This window comes from Mus musculus, chromosome 10 (genome assembly GCF_000001635.26).
Source record: "Mus musculus strain C57BL/6J chromosome 10, GRCm38.p6 C57BL/6J".
NCBI classification, from domain to species: domain Eukaryota; kingdom Metazoa; phylum Chordata; class Mammalia; order Rodentia; family Muridae; genus Mus; species Mus musculus.
In genome coordinates, this window is record NC_000076.6 from 108680772 (window position 1) to 108696622 (window position 15851).

General features: G+C 38.9%; 1 protein-coding gene across 13 annotated transcripts in view; it reads right to left on the bottom strand.

Annotated features, from left to right (window-relative positions):
- Positions 1-15851, bottom strand: part of Syt1 (synaptotagmin I) — a 513331-nt gene that overhangs the window by 183122 nt on the left and 314358 nt on the right. For all 13 annotated transcript variants that reach the window (XM_030244984.1, NM_001252342.1, NM_009306.3 and 10 more), the window contains one exon: positions 10113-10292. In XM_030244984.1, coding sequence (XP_030100844.1) covers positions 10113-10275 — 163 coding nt within the window. In that variant the 5' untranslated portion in view covers positions 10276-10292. The remainder of the gene's footprint in view (positions 1-10112; positions 10293-15851) is intronic.

Below are 15851 nucleotides of genomic sequence, written 5' to 3' on the forward strand. Positions count from 1 at the left end.
GGTTCTGGAAGCTTGCCCACCTCTGTTCCAATAAAAGGGTGAACGTCACCTTCCTTACTATGTCCTTCAAAGCCTTCCCGTAGGCGGCTTCTTCAGAGTCATTTTCTGGACAACTCAATGTAATTAATAGGCTGCTGTGAACTAAAGGGGAATAAGAATTCTGTCTTCCATGAGCCTGCTTTGTTCTGGGACTGGAGAATCACAGAAAAAGAGAGCGAGCATCTAACCACACAGATTGCACAGTATTAACAGGCAGAGCCAGCTAAGTAACATATCAAAACGACGAGCACATACAAGCATAGATGCATAGCAGGGCAAGAGCTGGTAATTAATTGATGATTGGCAGGTTTGAGGGGAGGGAATAAGAACATCTTGAAATAGCCAGAACTCAGAAGGGCGAGAGGTTCCAGAGGCAAGCAGAGGCAAGAGGTATTCCAGGCAGAGGAGACAGGATGTGTGTGTGTGTGTGTGTGTGTGTGTAGATCTGGATGCAGGAAACACTGTAGATGATAAACTGAAACTCAGGGGTATCCACTCCTGCAGGAGCGAACTGTGTGAGTGGCTAGCAGAAAAAGAGCTTGGAGCAGATGTGGCTGTCCCATCCATTCCTGCCCACCAAGCAGTGGCTAAGACAGTGTGATTTACCATAGAAGTCCTCCTGAAAATGGAGTGAAGACAGAATGGAGGTCCAACGCATGATAAAATGGTCTGCTCGACGTGACACGTGAAACAATGGTATACAGTAACATGCCATAGAAACAGACAATAGAAACAGGCATGCTTTAAATGTACTCATGGTTGTATTGCAAATATTCCTTATAGCCATCTGTGAGGATTACTCCTTCCTTGCTCACATGGATACAACTCTTGTCTTATTTGGCATGCATATTAAACTATTTGCTCAAGGACACACACTAGCAGTATTCTGGTGAATCCTGACAGGCCCACTCACACTGTGAACCGGCTTACTTCACAGTGTCAGAGCAGAGCAAGCCACACACCCTGACGTGTCTGCCTAACAACACTTCAAACAACTTCTAGGCTGCAGGAACATGACTGCAAAATTATGACAGGAATTGTTTTTCTTATGTGCCACTATAGACTACTGTAGCTCCTTTACTGGAAAGAACCAGTTTAAGGCCTTCCAAAAATAAAATGATAATAAAATTTGACTTCTAAGGTATTGAGGTGTTGAGCCATTTAACTCTGTCAAGTAAAGGATTATGGATAAGTATATATCACTTTCAGGTGATTGTATACTTCTCAGCCATGTATGTTTCGAGTATTTGTAATATATTATTATGTTATTTATTCTCTCTCTCTCTCTCTCTCTCTGAGTGAGTGTGTGTGTGAGAGAAAGAGAGAGGGAGACAGAGAGAGAGAGAAAGAGATATTAAACAGCTTTAAATATAAGAAGTAGGAGAGTGCAAATGGTTTCAGAATTTCTCCAGGGCAGCAGTTTCAATTAGAGTGTTTCTTGGTGAGGAAATCTTTAAATGGCCCACTATCTTCTTACTCTTTACTTCAAAGTTATCTAAGCTCATTCAATCCCTTTATTATAATATTCTCTTAAGTGAAAAACCAAACAAAGAAAAATAAAGCCAAGTGCTGGAGTGTAACAGACCACCACATAATTTTCTTGTGCTTTTTGCTCTAATTTCTTTATCGAATGGGACAGAAAGTGTCCCAAACCTGATAGTCAGCCATGCAATAAGGGATCGATATAGTCTTAAGAGCGAGCAGAACAGCAGGATCCCAGGTTTCTACATCCATAGCTTGCTTTATTGAATTTGCTTCTGTAGGCAGGCTTTGCTTAATGACAACCTGGGTTTTGTACTGTAATGGTTATGTGTTAAGGAACTGACTTTGAGAGCTATTTAGAAAAATCTCTGTCTCCTTGTAAAGTACTCCTGCAAGGTAATTCTTGAGCTGCATTAAATATCAGCCCCTGGTGTTATTTACAGCCCTTATTTTTCCTTCTATGGGCTCACTTAATATCCTTGAGATTCCAACAAAGTCTAACCAAGTAAGCTCTGGGAACTTAGCTTGGATCTTAATTCATTTGGTGGTTTTTATAGCTTACTGTTATGTCCAATCACCTATGCTTTGGAAGTTTATAGAATCCCTTAATACTTGTTCATTTTAAAGGTGTGAATTTCTTGGGGGGGATTTTTCTGCATATTAGGATTCCTGAAGGAAACCATAAGGACACATAAAAGTCCTTCCTGAACTGCAGTCTCAGTGGCATGTAGTTAGCTTAAGTAGCCACCCAGACCCCAGAATACTGCTAGAATTATATTGCTCACTTGCTTCAATTCAGTATCTACAGTACTACAGTTTGTAACAAATACTTTGAAATAGTTTTCTGTCTCACAAGGTGAGCAGGTGATATAAAATACATACATACATATATATATATATATATATATACATATATATAATTTTAAATTTCAATGAAATGTGATAATTATAAAGGAGAATTAAAGCTCAGATTTACAATTAAATAATTTGTAATAATTTGATAAAAATTATATAAAGAAATCTTCAGGTAACAACACTATAAAAAATGAAATAATTAGATGCCTGAAACTCCTAGAGGGGTCACTAGACTTTAAGACAATCAAAAGATTATTTTTTAATCAGGAACAAAAACCAAAGACTAGGCTTTAGACAGATATTATAATAAAAGCTAAACTGTTTTATACACTTAAGAGACATACAAAACCACCTTGTACTTTCATGTACACACACACACACACACACACACACACACACACACACACAAATAGTTCTAGGTCATATACTTATAAAGTTTTCTTTTATATGTGTGTCCTATTGGGATTTTGAAATTTTGTGGGATGAACGTGTAGATGCCTGCCTTGTGCCTATGATGAGCTCGTGTGAGTAGCACTTACTGCTAAGTGTTTTTGTCTCAATAGATTCCGTCATCACTACTGTGATGAAGTCAGTATTGCAAAGTCCTTACCATTGAGAAAACTCATCAGAATTGAACCTTTCTTTCTTTCAGATTCTCCATTTCACAGAAGTTAAGGACTTCAGTTAACATTTTAGCCATGCCTCTCTGAAGTTTCAGAAGAACTGAGTCAACGGATAGGGGAAGCTGACTCATGGAGCTCACTCATGTCCAGAGTGTGCTACTTTTGAATAGCGTGGCTGTGTATCTGAGTATAAAGACCATTTAAAAAACTGCAGAACCAAAGTAAATACCTATTCACTTATCACACTGGCTGATGCAGGAAGAGCAGGAATCATATTAAGATCACATTCCACGTCTTCAATCATCTACAATATAAATCACAATAGAACTGTCTCTGAGCAGGCTCACCGGCTATCACTCGTTTCCAGTCTTTTGCTGTACTAAGCAACAGTGGACAGGATGTGAAGCATCTGTGACCAAATCATCAAACTGGAAATGTCTCCCAACAACACCTCCACCCCTATACTCTCCAGCTTGAATAACCCTTTGGACAACCCTCTTTTCTACCAAAGCCTCTGAGTTCTTATTCATGCAGTGGAAATAGTAGCTGTTCTTATTTGGCAGTTTTTGCAAGCTTATTGGTGATTCATATAATGCACAACACACATAGGCTTGCCAAGTGCTCAATATAGATGGTGATCAGAGCAGAAATTCCTGTTCTTCACCCGCCATGGATCACTGTGTCCCCAAGGGTTTTCTTCATCTTTTTCTTGTCATCGACTTTCTTGACATTAACAATCATGACACTGACATAGGGCAATGTCATTATCTTCATTTTTCAGCCACAGGAGGGAAAACAAAGTTATCCAGCTACACTTTTCTTGACGGATGCACGCATCCTTACATGATGCTCACTGCATCATTGCTAGCTGTTTAGTTACTGCTCTTCTCATCCTGAGGTTTAAGGTCCCCCTGTTCAGTGTTCCTACAGTTAGATGTCTCCGTAGCTGCTGACGTCACATCAGCAGGAAGACTAATAGCACATCAGTCTTGCTTCATCATATTTCCCCTTTCAGTGTTCATGTAATGTTTCATTTGTAAAGGACCCTTGTGGTAAAAGGTTCGAAATTTATTTTCAGGGTCCAGTTTCTTCAAACGTGGGATAAATATCATACTACTTTTAGTAGTGTAAAGTTTTGAAACATGACATCTACACAGTTGCTTCTAGCATGAATTGGTTTAGTCTTGAGCAAAACTCCATGCCACTTGGTTTTTTGTTTTTGTTTTTGTTTTTGTTTTTTTTGAGAAAGAGATTTTTCCTGGTCCTAACCTCAATACAGTACTACACAGATCCAAATTACACTACATGAACAGGACAAAGAAAGATGTGTGAGTAACTACACCAGGGCCTTGGGAATTAACCTGCCACTGGGAAAGCAAGCAGAAGGCCCTGCAGATAACCAATACAGGTGAGAGATTTGAATGAAGAGCTTTAAAGGGAGGAAGCCTCACATGGCCCTGCCTTTAAAACAAGGGACTTCTCATCCCGATGGGGACAGGTTGGCTGGGTATTCAATGAGAAACTAATATATCAGGGCCAGGGGGAACCCAGCAAGAGATAACATCACTAGGGAAGCACTAGCTGGCTTTGAGAGAAATTTCAGAGTAAGTGTTCATGGGCTTACATTCAAGCAGAGAATTGGTGGCTACGGATCAGGATCACAATAAGAGTCATTATTTGAATAAGACTTCCCATAGCAGGTATGTAGACTAAGAATTGAATGCAGAGTGAGAGGTGTGATCAAGGTGACACCAGGAAAATAGGGCTTCACTTTGAGAAATGAATGTGATGAAAAACTTGATCAGCCTGTAGAGAATAAGAAGTGGGGAGAGGGCCGAGAAGCATGGGAGGGGGACAAGAAGTTGTCAGACTACGGAGGTTGGTAAGCAATAATGGGCAGACATAGCTGACTTCATGAAACTCAACAGTAACCCTTTCAGTATCAAGATGTATACAGCAAGTATAAAGAAGATAAATTTTGGCAGTGCTCGGAGATGGAAATCAGAGCAGAAGGCCCTGGGTTGCCAAGGGACCTGAAGAGAAGGCAGGGTCCAGGTTAGTTATGTTTAAACTCTGGTGGAGATGTGAAGGTAGATGATAGGAAGGTAGTTTGACCAGGGTAATTTCCGCAGAAGGCCATTTTCGACAATGGAACAAGCACATTGGCGTTCCTTTAGCACCTATGACAGATAAAGCTTTGCTAAGTCTTTCCTGATATGTGATGTAGGCTAAGTGCAGGGCTTTGAAAAAGCAAGGTCAACAGAAAAGTAAGAAGGTTAGATGAGGGGCCAAGGAAGCCCTCCATCATCTTCCCTGGAACAGGTACCAGAGGCCTGGGCTTAAAGAATATAGTGCACATATATTCAGCTGCAAAGTTTCTGGAATCTTCTCTGTCTGGGTGACTGACCTAAATAGAGGGCTTTTCTAAAATAGAAATGGAAACTTGTTAAAAAAGACAGTGTGAATTTAATAATAGCTAACATTTCAAGTGTGGTTTCTTTGTGCTAGACACCCTGCACATGATTTTTTTTTTGCCGTTGATTATTTGTACACGCCAATGCTTTTACCCACCACCCGAGTGACAGGAGATCCTATCTTGGTAACAGGAGGGAATGGATGCATAAACAATTAATCTGCCCAAGGTCACACAGACATGGTGCTGGAGATATAGGATTGGATTCATGCAGCCTGTGCCCATAAATTGTGTCTATTTCTGAATCAGAGTGTTTACCCCTAGACATTTCTGCATCAATAGCACAGCCATCCTTCGACTTCTTCCTCCTATCCTGGACTGAGAGTGAGGATTTGCTTATTTTGCTGTACACAAGGAAAGGTGCACTCTCCTTCAAGAAGCTCATGAATATCAAAACCTTAATCATAGCTATTTGGATGACACGAGTTCATGCTTTACAAACCAACCATGGCCTTAGTCACGGTAAAATCAAAGTTGCCAAATAAAGACGCATTCTGGAAATGCTTGTCTGCTTCATTTAGATAAGAGTGTGCAGAATGAATTGAAAGATAAAAATGCTCAGAGAATTTACCATTTCCTTCTCCTCTCTCTTGCTCTTTCTCCTTTTACATGTAAGCCCCACGGTGTTGTGGATGATATCATCAGGGCAATTTGGTTTGAATATGCTCCACACTGGACTGTGTAGATTACCTAACTAATGACATGCACACTCCTTGCCATTGTGACACCTCTCTTCTTCCAAGTGGGAATTTCAAGTGACAGAATAAAGCTGTTTGCTATCAATTTTGCAAAAACCACATCTGCCAGATAGCCAAGATTTAGTTCAGAGACCAAAATCGATTAATATTCTAATTTGTTACCTGTCATTAGCATCTTATTGTGTTAGGCCAAGTCAAAAGTGATAACTTTTATATAGCATATGCCCCTGAAGGAATTTGAGTTTAGGGACATATTTTACTTTCCTTATTGTTGCTTCCTGTCTGAAAAAAAAACCCATTAGAAATTTCAATTACACAGGCAGTAAAAGTTTCAGTGGATTAAAAAGGAAAATGTAGATTATTTACTGCTAGATGTTTTTAATAAAGCTGCATGACTGTATGAAAAATAAAAATATTTTAGATATTTACTTGTTTCATTTTATAATATCAAGGAAAACACTAGCAATATAATACTTTGCACAGGTCCTTAGGAGAGCCTCTTGTTTCTAGCCTTGTGGGTGACAGGTTAAAAGCAAAGTTCTTTGGAGGAGGACATGGTTATCCACTATCATTCCCAGCACCTAATCATGGGGAATAGCTTGGGAAGAAGAAAGAAAGGCCAGCTAAGGTGGACCAAGCAAGGGGTTTCTTATGCAAACTTTTGCAGTTGATTATTTTTCTACACATGAACAGGAAAAAAAAATGTAATGTCTGAAACTTTGTGAGAAAGAAGCAGAGGGCATCCATCATGAAGATGGAAATAGTTTGCTTTATAAACGTGAATAGCCTTGGTAAGAATAAACAATGGAATTTTAACATATATAATGCAAAATCCTTGCGTTAATTTGTTAGTACCTTAAGGCTACAGAATCTAAGAGGGAGTGTGTAGGATAGAAGGTGGGTTAATATTTGTTCATTCATTTAATAAACATTGGTCAAATAAACATTGAGAGTCTTCTGTGAATCCCCCATCATGAATGATGTGACCACTTACAAAACATGTATAACTTACTTCCCGCGCAGAACTTTTATTACTTTGGAATGATTCAGAGTAATTAAAAACCACATAGTAAGTAATACATCTACATACACTATTGTAGATGGCACTAAATAATATGGGGAGAAAAAGAGCACAACTGAGGGCCAGGGCATGTTGGCACCGATGGATGAGTGAGTTACATGGATTATAAATACCATGCTTGCCTGGACCCTAAGTAGGAGGATGACATTGAATGAACATGAAAGGGAGGAGGACATGAGTTACGCTGCTAACTGGGAGCACATTTCAGTTTGATGATTATCAGGCTTGCCATGTGCCTCATACTCGTGACTCTTCCAGAGGAGACAGCTACACACGAGGCAGGACATGCATCTCACTGTTTCTTTCACTGTTTTCTCTGAGAGCTTATGGCAACTATTTTAGTAAAGTAGTCTTTAAGCCCGAGTTTAAATCTATAATGCATGCATATGTTTAACCTCTAGAATTCCAACCTCCAAGTTCTATAAAGAGCACTCCGGCTTTTATACCAGTCCGTTAGCTAGGCAACAGAGCAAAAGGGGAACTGGGATCTTGTTCTTGCTCTAGGGCTTGAGCTTCTGGGCCATCTCTCTCCTTCCATTTCTCCTCCAATGGGGCCTCCTGCTGAGAAGAGTAATGACCAACGACTCAGAGCAGGTTTCAGAGGATTTGTGAACAGCGTGGACGTATGACCACATTTCTAGTCTTTGAGGCGTGAGAAGCTCTTACAGATACATTTTCATAATGTTGCCTTTCATCTGGAATATTCCAATAGCTTGTTTATCTTCTCTGCTTGGATTGGGTTCATCCAAGTTATCCTCACGTCCCAATATATTATGCTACGTAGAAATTCAACTTTTGCCAGTCTTGTTCCAACTAAGGGAATACTTTTAAACCAATTTCAAGAGGCCAGCATCATGCTCATACAAAAGCCAAGGCCACCAAAAATGAATAAAAAGCTACTAGATGTCACTATTCCTGGTTACTGTGTCCAGGGCTTTTCCTGAACAACTGAGTTCAGGAGCATGTAAAAAGGCTACTAACGATGTGGGCTTGATTAATTTCAGGAAAGGAAGGACAGTTCAATTTTTGTAAATTAATATATATGATAGCTCACATTAATAGGATAAAGCAATATGATCATTTTAAAAGAAAAAGAATTTGAAAATAAATGAATATTCTTAAAAATTCTCAACAAATTAAGTATATGTCTTAGTCAGGGTTTCTATTCCTGCACAAATGTCATGACCAAGAAGCAAGTTGGGGAGGAAAGGGTTTATTCAGCTTACACCTCCATACCTCTGTACATCACCAAAGGAAGTCAGGACTGGAACTCAAACAGGTCAGGAAGCAGGAGCTGATGCAGAGGCCATGGAGGGATGTTACTTACTGGCCTGCTTCCCCTGGCTTTCTCAGCCTGCTCTCTTATAGAACCAAGACTACCAGCCCAGGGATGGCATCACCCACAAGGGGCCCTTCCCCCTTGATCACTAAATGAGAAAATGCCTTACAGCTGGATCTCATGGAGCCATTTCCTCAACTGAAGGTCCTTTCTCTGTGATAACTCCAGCTGTGTCAACTTGACACAAAACCAGCCAGTACAGTATACAAAAATTATACTTCAATATGATAAAAGGTGTACATAATAGCCCCAGAGTTAATATTTAAAAAATTTCCTCTAATGTAGAAAGCAAAGATGCACAATCATGAAACTTACTATGGCAGGTCTTAGCCAGAATAATCGGGCAAGAAAGAGAAATAAAAGACACACAAAGTGGGCAAGAAGAAAAGCTTTTCCTGTTTGCACATGATATGATCATATAAAGAGACTCAGAGAGTAATTCCCAAATTTTTAGAAGTAATGAATGGACTCAGTAGTTAAATGACCCAACATTAATGTGCAAAGATCAATATTATTTAGATGCACTATCTCAAAGATAAACCAAGAAAACAAATCCTTTGCTAATACTAAGAAAGAGAACATTCCACATTCACCTACATTGTATATTTTATTTATTATTATGACTGTGTGTGTAAACATTGTGTGTGCATGTGTGTGCATGCATACATGCTCACATATCAGAGCACATGTGAAGGTCAAAGGACCTGGGGCGAAGGGCTTGAGGAGCAGCTGAGTGAAACGGCCAAAGGATACAAACTTTGGTTTAGAGAAGAAAGTAAACTCAAGAGACTTAGTGCACAACATGGGCTGTAGTAGTGTTGAGCTAAGCCAGTGAAGGTTGGATGTTGTCAGTAAAAAAAAAAAAAAAAAAAAGAAAAGAAAGAAAATAGTTCTATGTGAGGTAGTGCCCACATGATACTTAGCAAGTAGGTCAATATACAGTATGCATAGCTGAAAATACTGACATTATACACAGTAAATATATCATATCTGTAAATATACAAAGAAAATTTGAAAAGGTAAACCCCACGGGTTAGACTTCGTGCTCCATTTACTCCAATAAGCCTAGCCATTGGCTTCGTGTTTCCCATTGACAATAAATTAAAAGTAGGTGAAAGCTTTTGAAATATTAACAAATCAATGAAAGAAAGGCAGGTTTTAAAAATATTAACAAAGGAAAGAAAATCAAACTTGTAATAGTGGGAAGGTATCAGCCCATGTAGTCTTTCCTATATAACAATTCCATCAATACCAGTCTCAACTTCATATAATACAACCTATAGGCACTACTGTTATCAGAGAAACAGAAAATGAAGGATCAACTTATATTAAAACCCAACACATAAAATTTCATTATCAACTGTGCTATTATTTATAAAACACAGATAAAGAAAAAAGTCATTTTCCATTTCCAAAATCACTTGTCACTGGAGTGCTACCATATAAAATCAGCTGATTTTCCAATGATTTCTAATGACTGTTCAGTCTCTTCTTTCTATTCAAGTGAAGGTAGTATACTCACATGGGATTTTATGCAGTTCATTCATAAACTTCTGCTTCAGCTTGGAAAAGGCATCTTCCTTCCCTTCCCCAGGACTGGCTGGCTCAGTGGCGTTGTGTGGGACAAGGGTCGCAACAGTGGTGACAGGGGCAGCCAGGGCCTCAGGACGACTGGCACTCACCATTTTTGGTTCAAGCGGAACTGTGATGGGGGAAACAAAGAGAAAGCCAATTCAGAACGCCATGCCTGACCCCATCTTACAGGTGTAAGATGAAAACACGCTGCCCACACTGCACCTGCTCACAGGGTAAGCAGGCTGTCATTAGCATATTACTTTATGTTGGCTCATGAAATATTTATGGAACCACAGTGAGTGGAGAGCTCCTTCCGGGAAGGCTAAGACCAAATGTAGTCACTAGCATTCTCTCCCGACAATACCATGTAAGCCCTCAAACCTATTAGCTAGGTGTACGAGCCCAGTTTTCCTGTGTAAATTTAATCTTTAATGATATCTTCCCAGAGTGTGTAGAACAAGATTGTTGATGACAGCCATGTTCTATACTCTAAGCATCTTGTATTATTTTAAAAAGAAAAAAAACCCCACAAATTATGGATATTACTGTTAGAAATGCTGCTAAGTGATTGCATACATTCAAACTGTTAGTGACTTAAAATAACAGTCTATAATAGCATAATACTGGAAGCCTAGAACACAATAAACATTATACAGCAAGTGTTTCTTGAATCTCTGATCAAGGATAAGTTTTATCCCTAGTCATTTTTTGACTTTTACTGGAGGTGATACTCTGATCAATAATTTACCTCTTCTGTTATTTTTAGGTTAACTGTAAATGTGGCATAATTGACTCCATATATCAAGACACTGATAATGAAACAGGCCTTGTCTGCTTAATTATTTAAATTCACCTAGCTTCATTATCTTATGGAATTATTTTATTAAATCCACTCATTCAATCATTTAAAATGCTTATTTACCTTTGACCTGAAAAACAAAACCTAATTAATTTTAAGGTTGTAAATGAAAACATTTTGGCTTGGAACTTTGAAGTTCCAGGAACAGTAATATTAGTCTTATTCGCCAGCTAAACGAAGTTTGGAAACCTGTATGACTTCTCAAGTTGATGCTTATAAAGTGGGAAGAAGTAAACTTGCTCTCTGTCTTACTCAGAGTGACTACTGTTGTGATCAAACTACAACCGGAAGCGACCTAGTGAGGAAAGGGTTCATTTTACTTATGCTTCCATATTAGAGTCCATCACTGAGGGAAGTCAGGGCAGGAACTCCAACAGGGCAGGAACCCGGAGACAGGAAGTGATGCAGAGGCCATGGAGGAGTACGATTTACTGCCTTGTTCTTCATGGCTTGATTAGCTTGCTGTCTTAGCGCACCCAGGACTATCAGCCCAGGGGTGTCCCCACCTACAAAGGGCTAAGCCATCCCACGTTAATCACTAACGGAACATGCCCTATAACTTGCCTACAGCTGGGTCTTATGGAGGCATTCTCTTAATTGAAGTTTCCTGCTTACAGATGACTCTAGGTTATGTCAGGTGCACATAAAGACTAGCCAGGACAATTGACCCTTTGTCAGATTGACACGCCAATACAATACCAGCTAACAATAACTTTTTCAGTTTCTGTTTACCCCTCAAATATCACATTAATAACCATCACAATATAAAACTTGCTCAAAACGTAAACTCCCAGGTTTTACAAACTTGAATATTTTACAACTTTAATTTCTTTAAAAATCCAAAGTCAATTTAAGAATCCAAAGTCTCTTTAAAAACTTCCTAACCTCTCAAATATGACCTCCTACAAAATCAAAGTAAGTTTAATACTTTCTTATTCCAAGAGGAATTGAACCAAGGCAGAGTCACAAGCTAGACCAAGAAAAATGAACTCTAACAGTACAAATAACTCAGTGTTCAATGTCTGCCATTCTCCTCACAATCCTTTTGGTTCCAGAGAGTTTGCCACAGCACCCAGTGAGTCTCATGGCTGAAGTCGGCTCTGCTGCTGTCTGAAAAATCCTCAAGTCTCCTACTGTAAGTGGGCTCACTTTTGCCAAGAGCCATTCTTGGGTGCTCTCCATGGTGCCCTGCCCAACTTCTCTCAATGGGCCCTTCAATCCTGGGTTTTCCACGGCTACCGAGGTTAAACCTTCACTTCTGGATTCTCACAATGCCAGCCCTCAGCTGCTCTTCATGACCCCTTCCCACCTTCAAAAACAGGTTTAATTCGGAGACAACCTAAGTCATCCTTGGAACTTCTGTTCATTGAACCTAAGGAAATAATTGCCAGAAGATTTCACCTTAACGATTCTGGTCTCTTCACAATTGCTAATTGGGTTTTGTTTATGTGTTCTGTTGTGTGTATGTTCTCTCTCTCTCTCTCTCTCTCTCTCTCTCTCTCTCTCTCCCTCTCTCTTTGTTTCTCTGGCTCTCTACCTCCTTCTCTTCCTCCCTCCTCCTTCCCCCCTCCCTCCCTCCCTCCCTCCCTTTCTGTTTTTCTTAGTTTGCTCATTTTCTTTGTCTTCTTTTTATTTGACAGGATTTTTTGTTTGTTTGTTTTGTTTTTGTTTTTGTTTTTTCTAAAAAAGGAGAGAAAGGCGGCATGGAACTGGATGCAGGAGGAGACTGGTATCATCTGGGAGGAGATGAGGCAATAATGTATGAAAAATTATTTTCATAAAAATATATATAAAGAAACAGTCATGTGTCTCTTTTACATAAGCCACATGTCCTACATGGGCAGCCCCTGATCTAGGTCTCTTCAGCTAGCCAAATATTACAGTACCATTTAAGTACCCACTACTGGTGTACTTATGATTTTCTTCTAAATCTATTTACCGGTGAATGAGAAACACATGTTATCCAAATAACAGGAAACAGATTGCATAACTTTATATGCATAGTCATTTAGCTTGGGAGAACAAAATTTTAGCATACTGGAAAAAAAAACTATTATTGGATACGAACATAAAGTCTCTGCTCAGAGATAAGAAAAGATAGCGTGATCAATTCCTTCTTTATAATAAAAAACTGAAAGTTAACAAGGACATATTTACCTAGCATTTTGGTAAAATATCGATAGCAAAGGCCAGCATACAAGGAACTGGGCAATTGTGAGGAAGGGTAGAAATGGAATATGCTTCATGGACCCAAATAGTAGAATATATCAAAATAGGTGAAAGGGTTTATCCTTATTCTAGGAATCACTGATAAAGAATTAATTGCTGATATACATTCTAATACAAAGAAATTTATAGGACCTTTAGTATCAGAAATTACCTATCAGAGTCAAATAATTGTGGCAATTTATAAAATAATAGTATTAACCTTGTCTTAAAAAGCTTCAAACTTGAAAGCACAAGGGAACATTAGTTGCTAAATATACACGGTGAGACATAACACAGATTGTGTGTTGTTTGTAAATAAAGGGCTTTCATATGAAAGCAGTTGGAAAGATGGAGTCAATGTCAAATTTCTGGTAGAATGTTTACATTCTATGTGTTTATGTTCTTAATATGGTATAAATCTGAGTGATTTTAAAGTATAAAAACAATGTGTTAAAATTGTTCTTATGAGGGCCACAATGTGAGTTTAGCATCCTAAGGCTGGATTGAAAACACGTTCAAACAAACTAAATCTTAAGGAAAAACAGCAAGGCAAATTCTTCAGCAAAAGAATATACAAAATGGCCATTGGCTGAAATACAGTGTAGACAAAATAGTAAAGTCTCATAAAGGTTTATTTTTGTGGTGTAACCTACAGGAAATCAGGATCTCTGTTGTTATGACAACCTATTCCCTCATTTTTATTCTTTTAAGGACTTTAGTTATGTATAGCTCTAGACCTAGAACTTTGTATGTATTTCTCAGATTAAATAATGGGATACTTTATTATACTGCATAATTTCAACAGAAATCACCATTTCCACCTCTGTTTAAGTATTGCAATTTGTAATAAAAGTACACAAAACTTCAAGGCCAAACAAAAAGGTGAAGAATTATCAAAAGTATTACCAAAGAACATATTATAAGACCTAAGACCCCAAAACTGTAAGTTATTTTTGCCATAATCATTAAAAATAGTCCAGGAGCCACGAGGAAATGGGTATTTTTGTATAGAGAAAGAGGACAGAATTCTGGGATTTTTACTTCATGAGTGTCTTCCATCTGTCACAGAGCAGGTATAAAGCCAATGTAGCTGCCACATGCATCCTTTTTTCCTATTTTAATCCCTAGGTTCAGTAAGGAGCCCCTACCCTTTCTTTACATGATGTTCAGCAAGTACCAGTTGCTGAAAGACATAGCCCAATACTTCTTCCATTGAATTGGACCTGGCCAAGGAGAGCTGGGCTGCCAATCTCTTGTTCCTAAAGGTTACTCTAATTCTACCACTAGTGTCAAAGGCAGGGGAGGTCCCCAGGAACCATGATCACATTTACTGGGAAAGAACTTGGAAAAATAATGAACTCCTGTTGCCATTTTCATTGAAATTCTTCCCTTGCCTGAGGATGCTCAGGCAGAGTGTGCAGCTCAGCAGCATAGCAACCTCTCCCATCAGTTTGCAGGTGCTTGGATGTCAGCCTCAAGGTGCATCTTCTCCGCAATTCAGACAAATACACTTTCTTGGGAGATGTAAGGGGGGGGGGGAAGCAAGACATGACAGGGATATGTTATGGTAGCTGGTGGCTGGTTTCTGGTTTCTGGGTTAACTTAACAGATGATAAAATACTGGAAAACATTGACATGCGTTTCCATACAACATACAAAAAAGAAATAAGATTCTGTGTTAGGAAAGGGTCATTTCCTGGTTTATGTACAGCTGCTTCAATGTGTTTAAGGAGTCTGTATTTGCCGTACTTTCCCCCTTATCTCATTTTTATCTTAACTCTGCTTTCTGTAAAGAAAGATAATAGACCTGTAGATGGTGATTAGGAGGCATCGCCAAGCCCCAAATCCCAGAGTCTGCCCATGAGTAGCGCCTTCTCCACCAAGCTTCCCTTTCACAGGCTCTGGTCATGGGAAAGGTCTATGTAGATGCCGTATGGTCACAGTCATAGCAGGGATAAGGAAGGGTGAGGGTCTGATTCTACACTTGTCTGAGGCCAATAAACCATATTCAAACACAAATCTCTTGCCATGCACCAAGCAATATTCTAACTGTCCTTCCATATTCCTTACAATAATCTTTGAAGTAAGGAGGTCCAGTTATCTCCACATTACTTATTTGAGAACGTATATATGTATGTAGTTACATGTGTGTATGTGTGTGTGCATGATGTGGGTGGGCACACATGCCATAGTATATGTACACAGAGGTTAAAGAGCAATGTGGAGTACTTGATTCTTTATTTGTACCATGTGAGTTCTGAGTATTGAACTCAGGATTTCAGGTTTCAAGGCAAGCACCTATAATCTGCTAAGGCATCTTTTAAAATTATTTTTAATTGAAAACAGATTTTTTTCATATAATATATTCTGATTACAATTTCTCTTCCCCAACTCCTCCCAGAACCTCCCAACTTCCCCATCCACCCAAATACACAGGACTTTCTTTCTTTCATTAGAATACAACATGCATCTAAAATAATAATAATGAATGAAAAATGTAGTAAGGCCAATAGAACTATTATCTAAGTATATAAGTTATGAAACACTCTGATGTGTCTAGAGAATACAAACAAGAACAAACACATGTTTGCTTTGCAGAGCCAGGATTCCAAACCCAGA